Source organism: Gorilla gorilla, chromosome 7 (assembly GCF_029281585.2).
Source record: "Gorilla gorilla gorilla isolate KB3781 chromosome 7, NHGRI_mGorGor1-v2.1_pri, whole genome shotgun sequence".
Lineage (NCBI taxonomy): Eukaryota > Metazoa > Chordata > Mammalia > Primates > Hominidae > Gorilla > Gorilla gorilla.
In genome coordinates this window covers 110239886-110252928 of record NC_073231.2, presented here as the reverse complement: position 1 = coordinate 110252928, position 13043 = coordinate 110239886, and the positions used below count along the sequence as shown (strand labels likewise).

General features: G+C 39.3%; 1 protein-coding gene across 2 annotated transcripts in view; it reads left to right on the top strand.

Moving 5' to 3' along the window:
• The window catches only part of DPYS (dihydropyrimidinase), an 87860-nt gene that overhangs the window by 40212 nt on the left and 34605 nt on the right, over positions 1-13043 (top strand). For both annotated transcript variants that reach the window (XM_019032735.4, XM_019032736.4), the window contains exon 7: positions 2405-2547. In XM_019032735.4, the coding sequence (XP_018888280.2) occupies positions 2405-2547 (143 nt within the window). The remainder of the gene's footprint in view (positions 1-2404; positions 2548-13043) is intronic.

The following is a 13043-nucleotide window of genomic DNA, read 5'->3' as shown; positions in this document are numbered from 1 at the left end:
AAAAAATTTAAATGTCCATGACTACAAAACTTCTCCCTGAAGACGGAGAAGAATCACATGACTAAATGTCTACATGTTAACTTGTCCAGCCAGTTGACATGTGGAGCTGTGAAGACCAGCAGAGGGGACTTGCCTGGTTAGACTTCTGGTCCCCAGTGTCATGCTCTTTTCACCCATCTCCTAGGATGCCTCCCTCAAATGACACATTAATTATATCTCACACTTCAGAATCCTCTTCAATTGCTTTTACCACCTACTTCTAACTCTAATGAATTATTCACCAAGTCTTGTCAATTTTATTTCCAAAGGGCCTCCTTATTTCTTTCTTCGTTGCTACCATTCTAGTTGGAGGCTTATATTTTGTTTGGACTTTTGCAGTAATCTCATAGCTGGTCCCCATCTCCAGAGTCTCACTTGCTACAGTGTATTCTTTACTCCAGTACAAGAACTCTTGTTCTGTACTGAGAACAGCTGACAATGCTTTTATTATTATTTTTACAATATTATAGAGGGAGGATAGGTTTTGAATGGGAGTTCTCATTCAGAAATAAAGTTCTGTTTGTGCTATTGTTCTCTCAAAAACCCTTTACTTGTCTCCGTTACTTGTTGGATGATAGTTGAATCATTAACTTACAATTAGATCTTCAAAACATCTCTATGGCCCCATCTTCTGCTGATTATTTTCCTCACCCCCTCTTCCTCCACCCTAACTCTAACCATCCCAGATGACTTCTCTTCACTTAGATTTTCTTGATAACATTTCAAGCTTCCACTTGAACTTCTGTTTTACAATGAATATCTTTATTATAGCAGATTTTCATAATCTATATAGTTCCCTGGTATATAAATGGCTTTACAGTGACTGAATAGTTCTTAATAATATATAGAAAACCATGTCATTTTATGAAACATTAATATGGTTTACTTATGGGAATATTACTTTCAGGGCATGGTTCTTAGTCATTTTTAAGGCAAGCACTGTTTGATAATTAAATAAACCTTTAGTACCCTCTTACCATATAAATAGGGATGAACCCCAACACTTTTAGATTTTATTTTAGAGGAGCCACACCCCTCTGAATTCTGTCCATATTAAAATCTCTTGCAATAGACTATCCATAATTGTTGGCTCATGTAAAACTTCAATTGCATAAAATTGAACCTCTTGAGTTGTTTTTTTATCTTTTCAAAAGGATTGCATCTGGGTGTGGTGGCTTATGCCTGTAATCCTAACACTTTGGGGAGGCTAAGGCAGGTGGATTGCCTCAGCCTCCCGAAGTGTTAGGATTACAGTTCCAGACCAGCCTGGGCAACATGGTGAAAGCCCATCTCTATAAAAAATTAGCAGTCCCAGCTATTGGGTTGGTGCAAAAGTAATTGCAGTTTTTGCCATTAAAAGTGATGGCAAAACAGATTGCTTTTGCACCAACCTAATGCTTGGGAGGCAGAGTGGGGAGGATCACCTGAGCCAAGGGAGGTTAAAGCTGCAGTGAGCCATGATCACACCACTGCACTCCAGCCTGGGCAACAGAGTGAGACCATATCTCAAAACAAAAAATTTTAAAAAAGCATTGTCACCTGATTCAGAAGTATTGTCACCTATCCTCTCACTCTATAATATTCTTTAAAAAATAATAAAAGCATTGCCAGCTGATTTAAAAATGTTGTCAGCTGGGTGCGGTGGCTCACGCCTGTAATCCCAACACTTTGGGAGGCCAGGGAGGGTGGATCACCTGAGGTCAGGAGTTGGAGACCAGCCTGGCCAACATGGTGAAACCCCGTCTCTACTAAATACAGAAAATTAGCCAGGTGTGGTGGTGCATGCCTGTAATCCGTTACTTACTTGGGAGGCTGAGGCAGGAGAATCGCTTGAACCTGGGAGATGGAGGTTGCAGTGAGCCGAGATCGCACCATTGCACTCCAGCCTGGGCAACGAGAGTGAAATTCCGTCTCAAAAAAAAAAAAAAAGTGTTGTCACCTATTCTCACTCTATAATATTCTATCTAATGTCTACATGCTTATCTCATAAATCTTAGGTCTGTAATAAATAAGTCAGATCATAAATGTGGTATTGTCAAACTTTAAATGAGAATCGAAAATACCATTACCAAAATTTAGCTGTCACCTATAACAATTTTTGTGATTCTAGGATGAATGGGAAGAATTAGTGTGGATGCTAAGTAGTGGGGTTTTTGAAAATCATCTTCAGGCTTCCATATGTTGTCCCATCATCTCCATCATTGGCATTATGACTGTTTAATACTTACCAGCATCCTCAGATGCTCTACAATATAAGAAATTAGGTGCAGTTCTGTTTGTTTCAGAGATGCAAGTCTTGTCATTTTATTGATAGGATACTTTTTAGTATTTGATCATTAGAATGATTCTTTGAATTGCTTTACAGCATAGTGGTAAAATGGATGAAAACAGATTTGTGGCAGTTACCAGCACAAATGCAGCCAAAATCTTTAATCTCTATCCAAGAAAAGGAAGAATAGCTGTAGGATCAGATGCTGACATTGTTATTTGGGACCCAAAAGGCACAAGGTAAGTCTAAGTTCTTGTATTCCTTGGCTTCATTGTGGAGAAAATGCACTAACTTGCACAGAAATAATGCTTTGGCATTAATCAGCCGTTTCTCCTTAGATGACTTCTTTAGCTGTGCTCAGGTATTTTGAGCCTGTACACAAGTTAAAGGTTTTGATGTGCAAATATTCCTTTGTTTTTCTTGGCATAGAGGATGCAGAAGTTGTGTTGCATTCTCTGACAATGGATCTGTATATAAAACCAATATGAATTTACCACTTCAGTGCCTGGCAAATGCCCGAGTTCACATGGAAGAAAGGTAAAGTGTGATGAAGGAAATAAAAGGCTTAGTTTGAAAAGGGTTGAATTGAAAACTCAAAATAATTACAGCCTTTTTAAAGCTTTCAGATAGAAAAATTCCAGCACAAAGGATGTCACTTTCAGTTAGCCAAATTTTCCAGTTGAGTTCATCTTCAGCCTATCATTCCTAGTAGATTCCAGCTTTTTGTTTCCAATTTCCATAATTCTATGTTAATATTGCAAGTCTGGCAAATTCCACCAACTCAGGAAAGCAGTCAATAGAGGCTGGAGCTCTGTTATTGTCTCCTTATAGGACGTTAGTACAGGCAACACCTGCAGCCTGATTTGTGTTTTTCGTAAATTTTGCAGTTGTAGTGGAGAAAATCCCATTAAATGCTTTAATAATCTGTATGTATGTGCACTTGCATGGACTTCTGCCTCCTTGTACAGGCATTTATTCAAAGTCTGTTAGGGTTTTTATTGTAGTAAGAAAAAGTCTACAGTTTCTTCGGCTAATATTGTCACAAAGACCCAGCTTCAATTGAAGTGCTCCTGGGTTACCTTTGGGAAAACGATGATCATTTGAAACACTAAGGTACCATCACTATAAGCCTAAAAACAAGCCCCAGATATTCCTATAGGAAATCCTTGCTTTTTTCCACTTGACACTCTCTGGGCACCCACTGTTCCCACTCAGGGACCAGTTCACATGGTTGGCAGGCCGTAGTCATAGCAAACAAGCAGCCTTCAGTTAAACACTTCAGCATATCACCTCATCACTGGTTAAGAGCCATGCAATGCCATAAAGGGTGGTATACACATCTTACTCATATAAATATCTTAAGATAACAACAAGACATGGTTCAAGGTCTTTCTTATGTTAATAAGGAACTATTGCCCATTTAAGGACTAAATATCTGGTTGCATACAAAATAATTACATGCAAAATGAAGACAAGTAAAACCAAATGTAGGCAGCTTCTCTACAAAGCTAGAAAAATTGTGCTTGGAAAGGCAACGGAAAAAATATTGCTTGGATTTTGATTGTTCTGTGGCTGAATTGAGCATGCTGTGTTTAGAGAACTCCTGATATTTAAAATATCACTCTACAGCGGGCTGCTGTACACCCAGCAGGGGCCTGCCCAGGGCCATTGGCTGTCATTCAAACAACTTAGGCTGCTTCAAGGGCTGGGACCAGGCAGACCTTTTGAAATAACTTGTGGCTTAAGGAGATTGTGAGCTTTAATCTGAAAACCTAGAAATTTTCAAAAGGGAGAAAACTATTCTGTGAAAGAAATATTTCTGAAAAATGGTGTTTTTGAAGCATAACATCAGGGACATCATAATAATGTTAATCATCAGTAATAATCTGTACATCACAGCTTTCGTGGGTTTTTAAAATGTTTTGGTGCCTTAAATGTAATTTTACCAGGAAAGACAAATATTGATTACCTTATGACAATGAGAAAACAGTAGCTGTACAACCGTGTAAGTGACAGGTTTGCTATGAGAACCCTGACCTAGTGACTTTGACTTCATAAACTCGGATGTTTCTTCATGAGATTCAGTACCAGGCTGTCTGATAGCAAAGCAGAGCACTTTATAATTTTCTTGATTTTTCATATTCCATGTTGTCTTCCAATCAGGTGGGCCAATAACTAAAAGCATTTTTGGATTTGATTTCATTCTCTGTCATTCTTTATCAAAGGTGAGGGAAAAAATGAAAATACTTTATTGTGTGGTGAGACTCTCCAGTCTAATTCTTAATAATATGGAGAATCTCAGGAGGCCATTTGATGTGCTTCTTCTTTTGAATCCTACACCTGAGTATCTCCAACAGGGCCCAGCCTGGCGAGCCTTCGTCTGCCGTTTTAATTTCTAGGGATGACACCAGCTCTGGGGTAGAGCATTGTCTTCCCTACACAACTGGACAAAGAGAGATGACCTGAACCTAAGGTTGTGAATAATTCACTTACTTTATTTACCACATATTGCTGCTTGGAGGATATTTATAGGCTGTGATTATGTCTCTTTGAGTCACGTTTTTAGACTATATAAATTTAGACCACTTTCTCACAAGTTTTGCTACTGATTTCTATAACATTGTCTTGCCCTTCCTTTCCTATTCAGTTGTTTCAGAATAGCACATAAAGATCCAGATGTGTAGATTTTTTTTTAAAGATCTATATATATTACCTGCTTAATTTCCCTCATTTCTAGTCTAAGAATAACTAACTTAAGGTCAAACTAAAAAGCTCCTATGTTTTTACATTTCTTTCTATTGCTTTCTCTCGTAAGTTCTTTCACATTTCTGTTTGTTTGTTTGTTTGTTTGTTTGTTTGTGACGGAGTCTCGCTTTGTCACCCAGGCTGGAGTGCAGTGGTGTGATCTCGGCTCACTGCAAGCTCCGCCTCCCAGGTTGACGGCATTCTCCTGCCTCAGCCTCCCTAGTAGCTGGGACTACAGGCGCCCGCCACTACGCCTGGCTAATTTTTTTGTATTTTTGGTAGAGATGGGGTTTCACCGTATTAGCCAGGATGGTCTTGATCTCCTGACCTTGTGATCCGCCCATCTCAGCCTCCCAAAGTGCTGGGATTACAGGCATGAGCCACCGCGCCCAGCTGTTTCGCATTTTTGTATGATTTACATCCTTCACTTTATGAAGGACATTATTTATCACATTAATGATCAAATATATTTATCACAATAATGATAATAGAAAATTAAATATTTACATTTTTGTATATGTGTCTTTTGGGAGAAAGATACATATTCTGCATTATCTTACTAGTATGAAGGCTTCTTTATCTATGTCTGCTGATTGTGTACACCTCGGTGCCAGACATAAGGAAAACCAGCATAGGCCCCAGAGCCTGATGTGTAGGTTCTGGTCCCAGATCCATCAAAGGCCATTGAAAGTCTCTGAAAATCCACTCTCTCGTATGTAAAATGTGATCATTAAGAATTGTTATGCCTACCTCATAAAGTTTTGGTTAGAATCACATGAGATACATGTGAAAATGCTTTGTCAACTAAGAACGTGTTACACAAAGACAAGATATGTATTATTATGGTTATTTTCTATTTCTCTAGTTTGACTAGTTTCATTCTTTGCAGGACATTTTCATTTTTAGATGTTCTTAGCTATTTTGCCTGTGGTGATCAGAAGGCAGATGAACCATGGGGTTCTATTTCTCTGACTCTAGATCCTTTTAAAAAGCTGGTGACCTTTTTGTTTTCCTTTTCTTGTTTTATCCGTTTTTTTTTGAAAAGTGGAAAAATATTCTCAGGGTATATTGAATTGATTGAGCCTCCTTTGGATTTCTTTGACTTATTTGACTTACTCTATATCTTGCTTCTTTAATCCTCTAATTTAACATTTTCCTCTGAACCATCATCAGAATATTTTTGCACTATCATTATTCATTTTTTTCAGTTATAGAATGTGGGAAAAAGGAGAGAAGGGGGCTGTTGAAGAGGAGGCTTCATAGAATAATGAATCTGGAAGAATTCAAGGAGAAAGCGTGTTTGTTGTGGTTCACGTTAAAAGAGAGAGATCGTTGCAGAAACTGTATGCTGAGCCCTTATCTGGGTCGATCACAGCACCAGCTTTCTCTATTCTTGGCCTGGTTGTTATGAGAAAGTTGCTCATCTGGGCTGGCTGTTCCCGACCAAAATTTATGCTGATGACCTCAACTAGGACCTTTCTGAAGTGCAATAATATTTTTAGCCTTTTCTAACTGTCCATGAATCATCCATAGCTTTCCACTGTCCTTAGACACTACCCCTACCATCGTCACTGTCTGCCTCTTCTCACCTTGCAGCCCGAGTTCTACTGAATCCAGCAAACCCACTTACAATCCTGTACCACAATCTGTCTTCCTTTTCTTTCTCATTAATATTCTTGAGGTCTAGTTCCATTTTTTAAAATAAATGTTTTATTTTAGAATATTTTAGATTTACAGAAAAGTTGCAAAGATAGTACAAGACACTCCTATGTACCCCACAGCTGGTTGCCACTATTATTATCTTACATTAGTATGGTACACTTGTCACAATTAATGATCCAATACTGATATCTTATTATTAACTAGAATCCATGCTTTATCATATTTCCTTAGTTTTTGCCTGTTTTTTCCCTTCCGGAATTTAGTATTACATTTAGTGGTCATGTGTCCTTAGGCTCCCCTGACTTGTGGCAATTTCTCTGACTCTGTTTTTGATGACCATGACTGTTTTGAGGAATATCGATCAGGTATTTTGTAGAATGGCCTCTGTTGTGATTTTCCTGATGTTTTTCTCATTATAAGCTTCGGGTTGTGGGTTTGCGGGAGGAAGATCGCAAAAGTAAAGAACCATTTTCATCACATCGTATCAAAAGACATATGGTGAGCACGACTTACCACTACTGGTGTTGACCTGGATGAACTGGCTGAGGTCTTACTTGCCAAGTTTCTCCACCATACAGCTGTTTTCCTCCCCCCTTTCCACGTTGTATTTTCTGGAAGGAAGTCACCATGTACAGCCCATACTTAAGGAGTGAGGAGTTATGCTCTCGATTTTTGTTTTAATTGATCCTATTTGACGTAGGCCAGTTCGGTTCAGCATAGAGAAGAAGCACAATAAATGCTGAACAGGTGAGTGAGAAGGATGCAGCCTTCCACACTGCATGGAAGATTGGCGGGACTAAGAAACAGCATAAAGGAAAAATAGAAAGATTTTATTCAGCACTGGCTATGGTGAGAGGAAAAGTAAGAATAGCATCTTCCGATTTCATGCTTTTTACTTACTGCATGTGATCAATACATGACTGTTTAGAAGAATGAATGGATAAAGATGAATTTAAGTAGAAAAGATTTTCCAAGGAGAGGAGGAAGAACTGTCTCGCTGGTCTTATTTTCTTTAAGTGCCCCTTCATTTTTTAGGTTGGGAGCAACGAGTTTGTTAAGCAGAGCTCTTAGAGAGATGAAATGAAGCCAAAAGAGTCACCTTTGTGTGTTCCTTCATTCACAAATTCACTCTGCACAGGAGCACCTCGGCAAGCCGCATGCTGAGGGTCAAGCTTATACAACAGCCACACCCTGCCTTTAAGAAGCTGACAGTCTAGGAGAGGAGAGGAGATGTAAAGTCAAATATTCTCAGCCTAAGAAGGGATGGGTTAAGAATATCACACGAGAGGCAGAAACAAGATGCCTTAGAAATTCAAAGAAGAAAGATCATTGTAGAGTTAGAGCAGTCATCGACATGAAATCGTACGAGAGAGGTGAGTAGATAACGTGGCCCTGTGAGTCAAGACTAAACATGGAGGTGAGATAAACCAAAGCATTGATAGGGGGTTCTAGGAGGAAGCAGTTAAGGCTGGGGATTGCACCACAGAGAGAACAGCTTCAGGCTGTAGAAGGAAATGAGAAGGCGAAGAGGTTGTGGCTGTCTCCACTTTTAATTGTGTTTATCACAGACAGAGGCAATTTTAAATAGAGTTCACCTTGTAGAGAAGTGTTATTTAATCAAATGAATAAATGAATATATCTACACGGTTTTTTTTTCTTCTTGCAATAAAGGCCTCCCTTTTAAATTTTACCTGCCTGATTTTAACATTAAATGCAGGCTGGTAATGTGCAGGCTTTTTGTCTCACACCATTAGATGTTGGCCCAAATTTTCCTACAAAATTTCCTTAAACGGTTTTAGCAAAAATAATTGCCCAGCCGTCTCGTTAGTATCTAACAGGAAAGCAACATGCATTGCACCCTAGATGCTGAAGGGGGCGCCCGCAGCCCGAGCACTGAGCTAGGCTGGCTCCAGCCAGGCCATTCGAGCTGCTGGTTATGCAAGAACAAGCCAGCCTCTGGAGAACGGATGCATTTGCTAATGATTTTTGGCTTCATGGTACATAGATGTTTTCGTTTTTAAAATTCTTGTTACTTATTAATGGCATGTAGACGTAAGTATGCTTGCCACACAATCTGTAGCCTTAAAAATGGACCACGTTAAAGTAACCAGGGGAGACCAGTGGAAAGAAAAGCAGGGCAGCCATGCTTGTTTTTTCCTTTTAAATCTGTAAAAAGTGAGATGATTCCAAGGTGAGGAATTTGACATATGGTGATGGATGGCGAGAGAGAATTGGGAGTGGGCGTAGTAGGGAAGGTTTGGACATCCTGATGAAAGATTACCTAAGACGTCACTAGCCTGTAAAAAGTTCCTGCAAAAATCAACTGCAATAGCTCTTCTGTGTCATTGCACAATAAAGAACAAACTGCATTTAGTGTAAAGGGAGCATTCACCTTTTTCGGAAGTAAAGAGCCTGCTGTATTCAGCCTGACGGCTCATTGAGCTGGTGTCTATTGCTTATGACGGAAGTATGTCCTACTGCTTCACTACTTGGGTCAAAGTTTCAAATTTAAGGACGTTTTCCATATCTGAATGTCTGACCCATTTCTGTAGAAGATCTTGGTACTTAGAGTCAGGAGAAGAAATCAGGAACATGCTTTTCATGTGATGTAAAGACAGAATCTTGTGGTGTCATGTGGTCAAGACAGAGATCAGCCAAATTGGCCAACTTGTTAAAAATCTTATTAGAGGGAGTGACATGTCAGTTACTTGCAAGCCCATAGCTGCAGCAGTAACTCATGTTCTGGCAATTTAAAACCATCCTCGGAGCTTCAGTTCTTTGGTATTCATTAAATAGCACTTAGTTACTATGGTAACTGTCCCTTTTCAGTATTTATGAGCTACAGGATATCTCACAGAATCTCAAGCACACAAACACACAGCTAACACATTGTGTGTACTGGAACATTTAATGAAGACTTCTAGCTGGACCGTATTCTGCAGAGCAGATATATTTTCATTTATTATTTTTTAACTCAATTATGGCAGGCTTTGACCTTGAATACACCATTCTTGAAGGCATTGTGCCATCTTTCTTGCTTAATTTCCTTCCTTTTCTCATTGAAGATAGAGATAAATGAATTTAACTTTATATTCAGTGAAGAGTAATGGCTTGCGGCTTATGATGGTGCCCTTCTGGATTCTAGAGGGGACCTTTTGTGTGAAATAAAGCGGGGGAAGAATGACTGTCATCCTTGGGTAGTAGGGATTGTAGGGCGTGGGGAGGGAGAAGAAAGGAGGAGTCAGGTACCCTTTGGCAAAGAGTGATGGTTATGGCTTATTAGGATAGCTACATCACCAGTGACTGTTTCACAGAAGCTATGAAGCATTTTCCCTTGAAGTTGCACATTGTGTATCCTCTGACTAATTTGTGCGTTATAATCCTCCTCCTCTTCCTCAAAGAAAGCGTGCACACACACACACACTCACATGCACATCAGCACAGCAGCCTATGTTCCTGCTCATAACAGTTGATCGGCCTAAAGATGCTGCTTTTCATGCGTGTTTCTAAGAGTGTCTGTCACTAACGCGCCCGCCACTCCCCACACCCACAAGCATCCCAGTGTGCATTGTGTGGGTCTTGTCATGGGTGCATAAGTGGAAATGAATATGATTTATGCCATGATTTGTCACTGTGATGTCTTGTAACACAATATCAGGGCTGCACCATGGTGTCAGGGCTGCTGGCTGAGGTGGTTCAGGTTGTGCTTTTGCAAAGTTACAGGGGCACTCTTCACATCATAGTTACCACAGATATATGTGGATAGATAGGTAGCTAGATATAGATACAGGTAGTAACTATGCCAGTTTTCTAGCATATGATAGCAAAGCACCTTGAGGAACAAATATCTGTTGCTAATCCACACAAAATCAAACCTGCCATTTGGGCTATTGGGGGAGCAGTACCATAGAGTGAAGAGAAAGGCTTTGGTGATAAATTCCTAGTCTGCCACTTTATGAGCTGGGTATGACCTTGGGTATATCATTTAATTTTTCTGAATTTCAATTTTTTTATTTGCAAAATGGGCATGATGATGATATTTATTTCCTAGCTTTGTTGTGAGTTTTAAGGTAGCGTTATAAGATGCTTGGAACATAGTTAGTGTTCGGTAGCAGTTGGCATGTAGTAGGTAGTCAGTCAGTGGTAATAGACAGTAGTAGTAGGTGGTCAGTTTGTGAAATGAGTGGGAGCTCTTATTAGCTATAGCTGTGAGTCAGAAATCTTTGTATAATTACTTAATTCAGACAGGACTAAAAGACACTATAATTATATTTCATATAAAAACTCTGTCTCCCAGGTTTCTTGCACACCTTTAATTTTCACCACTAAATTTCAGAATGACTAAAATTAAGAAGCTTGGATGGATTATTTTGGCTAAGATAGCCCGAGCCTCCAGAACTGACACCTTTTAAAAATTATTAACAGTGAAACTGTTCAAACAAACCTCCTAAGATTCATTTTGTGGCCTTCAGAAGACATTTGCTTTAAAAAAAAAAAAAAAGTCTGGGCTATGCAAGAAAAAAAGCTAGCATTGTTGATTACATATGCATACAATTTTAACCACTCTTTATTCCAAGTTGTTTATTTAAACATATTTTTATGCAACTGAACCTTTCAAGTGAACTAGAAATGATTTCTAGGGACTTTACTACTAATAACTGCATTTTCCCCCAAATTATAAAAGAAAAGCAGCTTAGAAATGAATCACAGTAACCCATTCTATCATTGATCATTTGGCTTGGCCAGAGTAAGCAGTTTATTTTCAGCATTAGCATTGGGCAAAAAATAAGCACAAAGCGAGGCTGTGTGAAAGGCATAGGCTTTCCTAACTAAGCACCTGCTGTATTTTTCTTCCTACCTGACATAGATTCTATGTTTTTATATCTTTGACATTTGCTTGTATTATTTACAACTGTATCCCTAGGTTTAAGCACAGCTCCAGGTATATATAGAAGCTCAATAGTCATTTGTTGAGTGAAGAAACCAGATACTAATGGACAAATGTGTGATTTAACATTTTTGTCTGAACTTTATCTGCCCATGGAACTGGTTCAAGAGCCGTGTTTTACATTCTTCCCCCCTTTGAATTAAAAAGAAGAGAATTCTCAGCACTTCTGTCTTCTTCCCCAAAGCAGTGCTTGACAAAGATGCATTCCAGAGACAGTGGCTAGTTAGTGTCACCAGACCTGTTCGTGAATGTGGTTTACACCAGGTCAGATCCTTCTGTGGGTCAAACAACACTGTTTTTTGGACTCAGACTCATCTCTAATTCTGGCCAGTTATTTTAAAATTATGGCCATCGGTTATGGAGGAAACAGAGGACAGAGTGAAAATGGCTGAAAAGAAATTTAATATCAGTATCTGAAAAGAATCCCAGGGTCCTTATATTCTTATTGTACAGCAAAGAACCTTGTCTTCCTATAAAGGCCTTAGAAGAAATCATCTATAAAAAATGGTCCCCTCCCTCTAGAAGACTACAGTGGAAGTCTATTTGGAGGCAGTGAGTAATTCAAGGAAGGGCCTGCATTTTAATGGCCTGACCAAAACACCAAAAAACTTAAGTTGATTTACTATTTTTTTTTTAAGAGCAGAGGTTCTCAAAGCATGGTTTCTGGACTAGCAACATCAACGTCATCTGGGAATTTTTCAGAAATGCCAACTCTCAGACCCTACCCTAGAGCTGCTGCCTCAAAAACTCCTGTAGTTGGTTCCAGCAATCTAGGTTTTCCCAAGCCCTCCAGCGGCTTCTGATACACACTCAAGTTTGAGAAACACTGGTTTAGAGTCATAGAATTAGATAACACTTTGGAACTAAAAAAGTCCAATTAGCGCCCCCAAGTGGAGTTCTCTATACCTTTGCTTGATTGCTGCTAGTTTCAGGGAACTTACTACCTAACCAAACAGTCCTTTTCTTTCTGGGATGCCTGTAATTATGAGGACATTCTTCTTTTGGTTGCATTAAAATTATCTCCCCTTAGCCCTTCACATGTTTAGCCTTTGGAATTATGCAGAATATATCTACATTCTCATATGATAGTCCTTTCATTTATTCATTCAAATGTTTGAAGAAAGTTACTGGCTCCCAGTAAGCCTTCCCATCACCAGATATGCATTCCCAGGTTCTTCACCAGATCCTTAGGCCCATGAGTAGCAAAATCCCAATCACCTGACCACTCCTGTACCCACCCTTCTCTTGACACACACTTGTCCATGTCCTGCAAACATGTGAGTCCCAGAACTAGACATGTTCCTGCCTGTAATACCATCAGAGCAGGAATATCTGAGGCTGATTAGTTTTATAATGAAATGCAGAACTTTGCATTTTTTA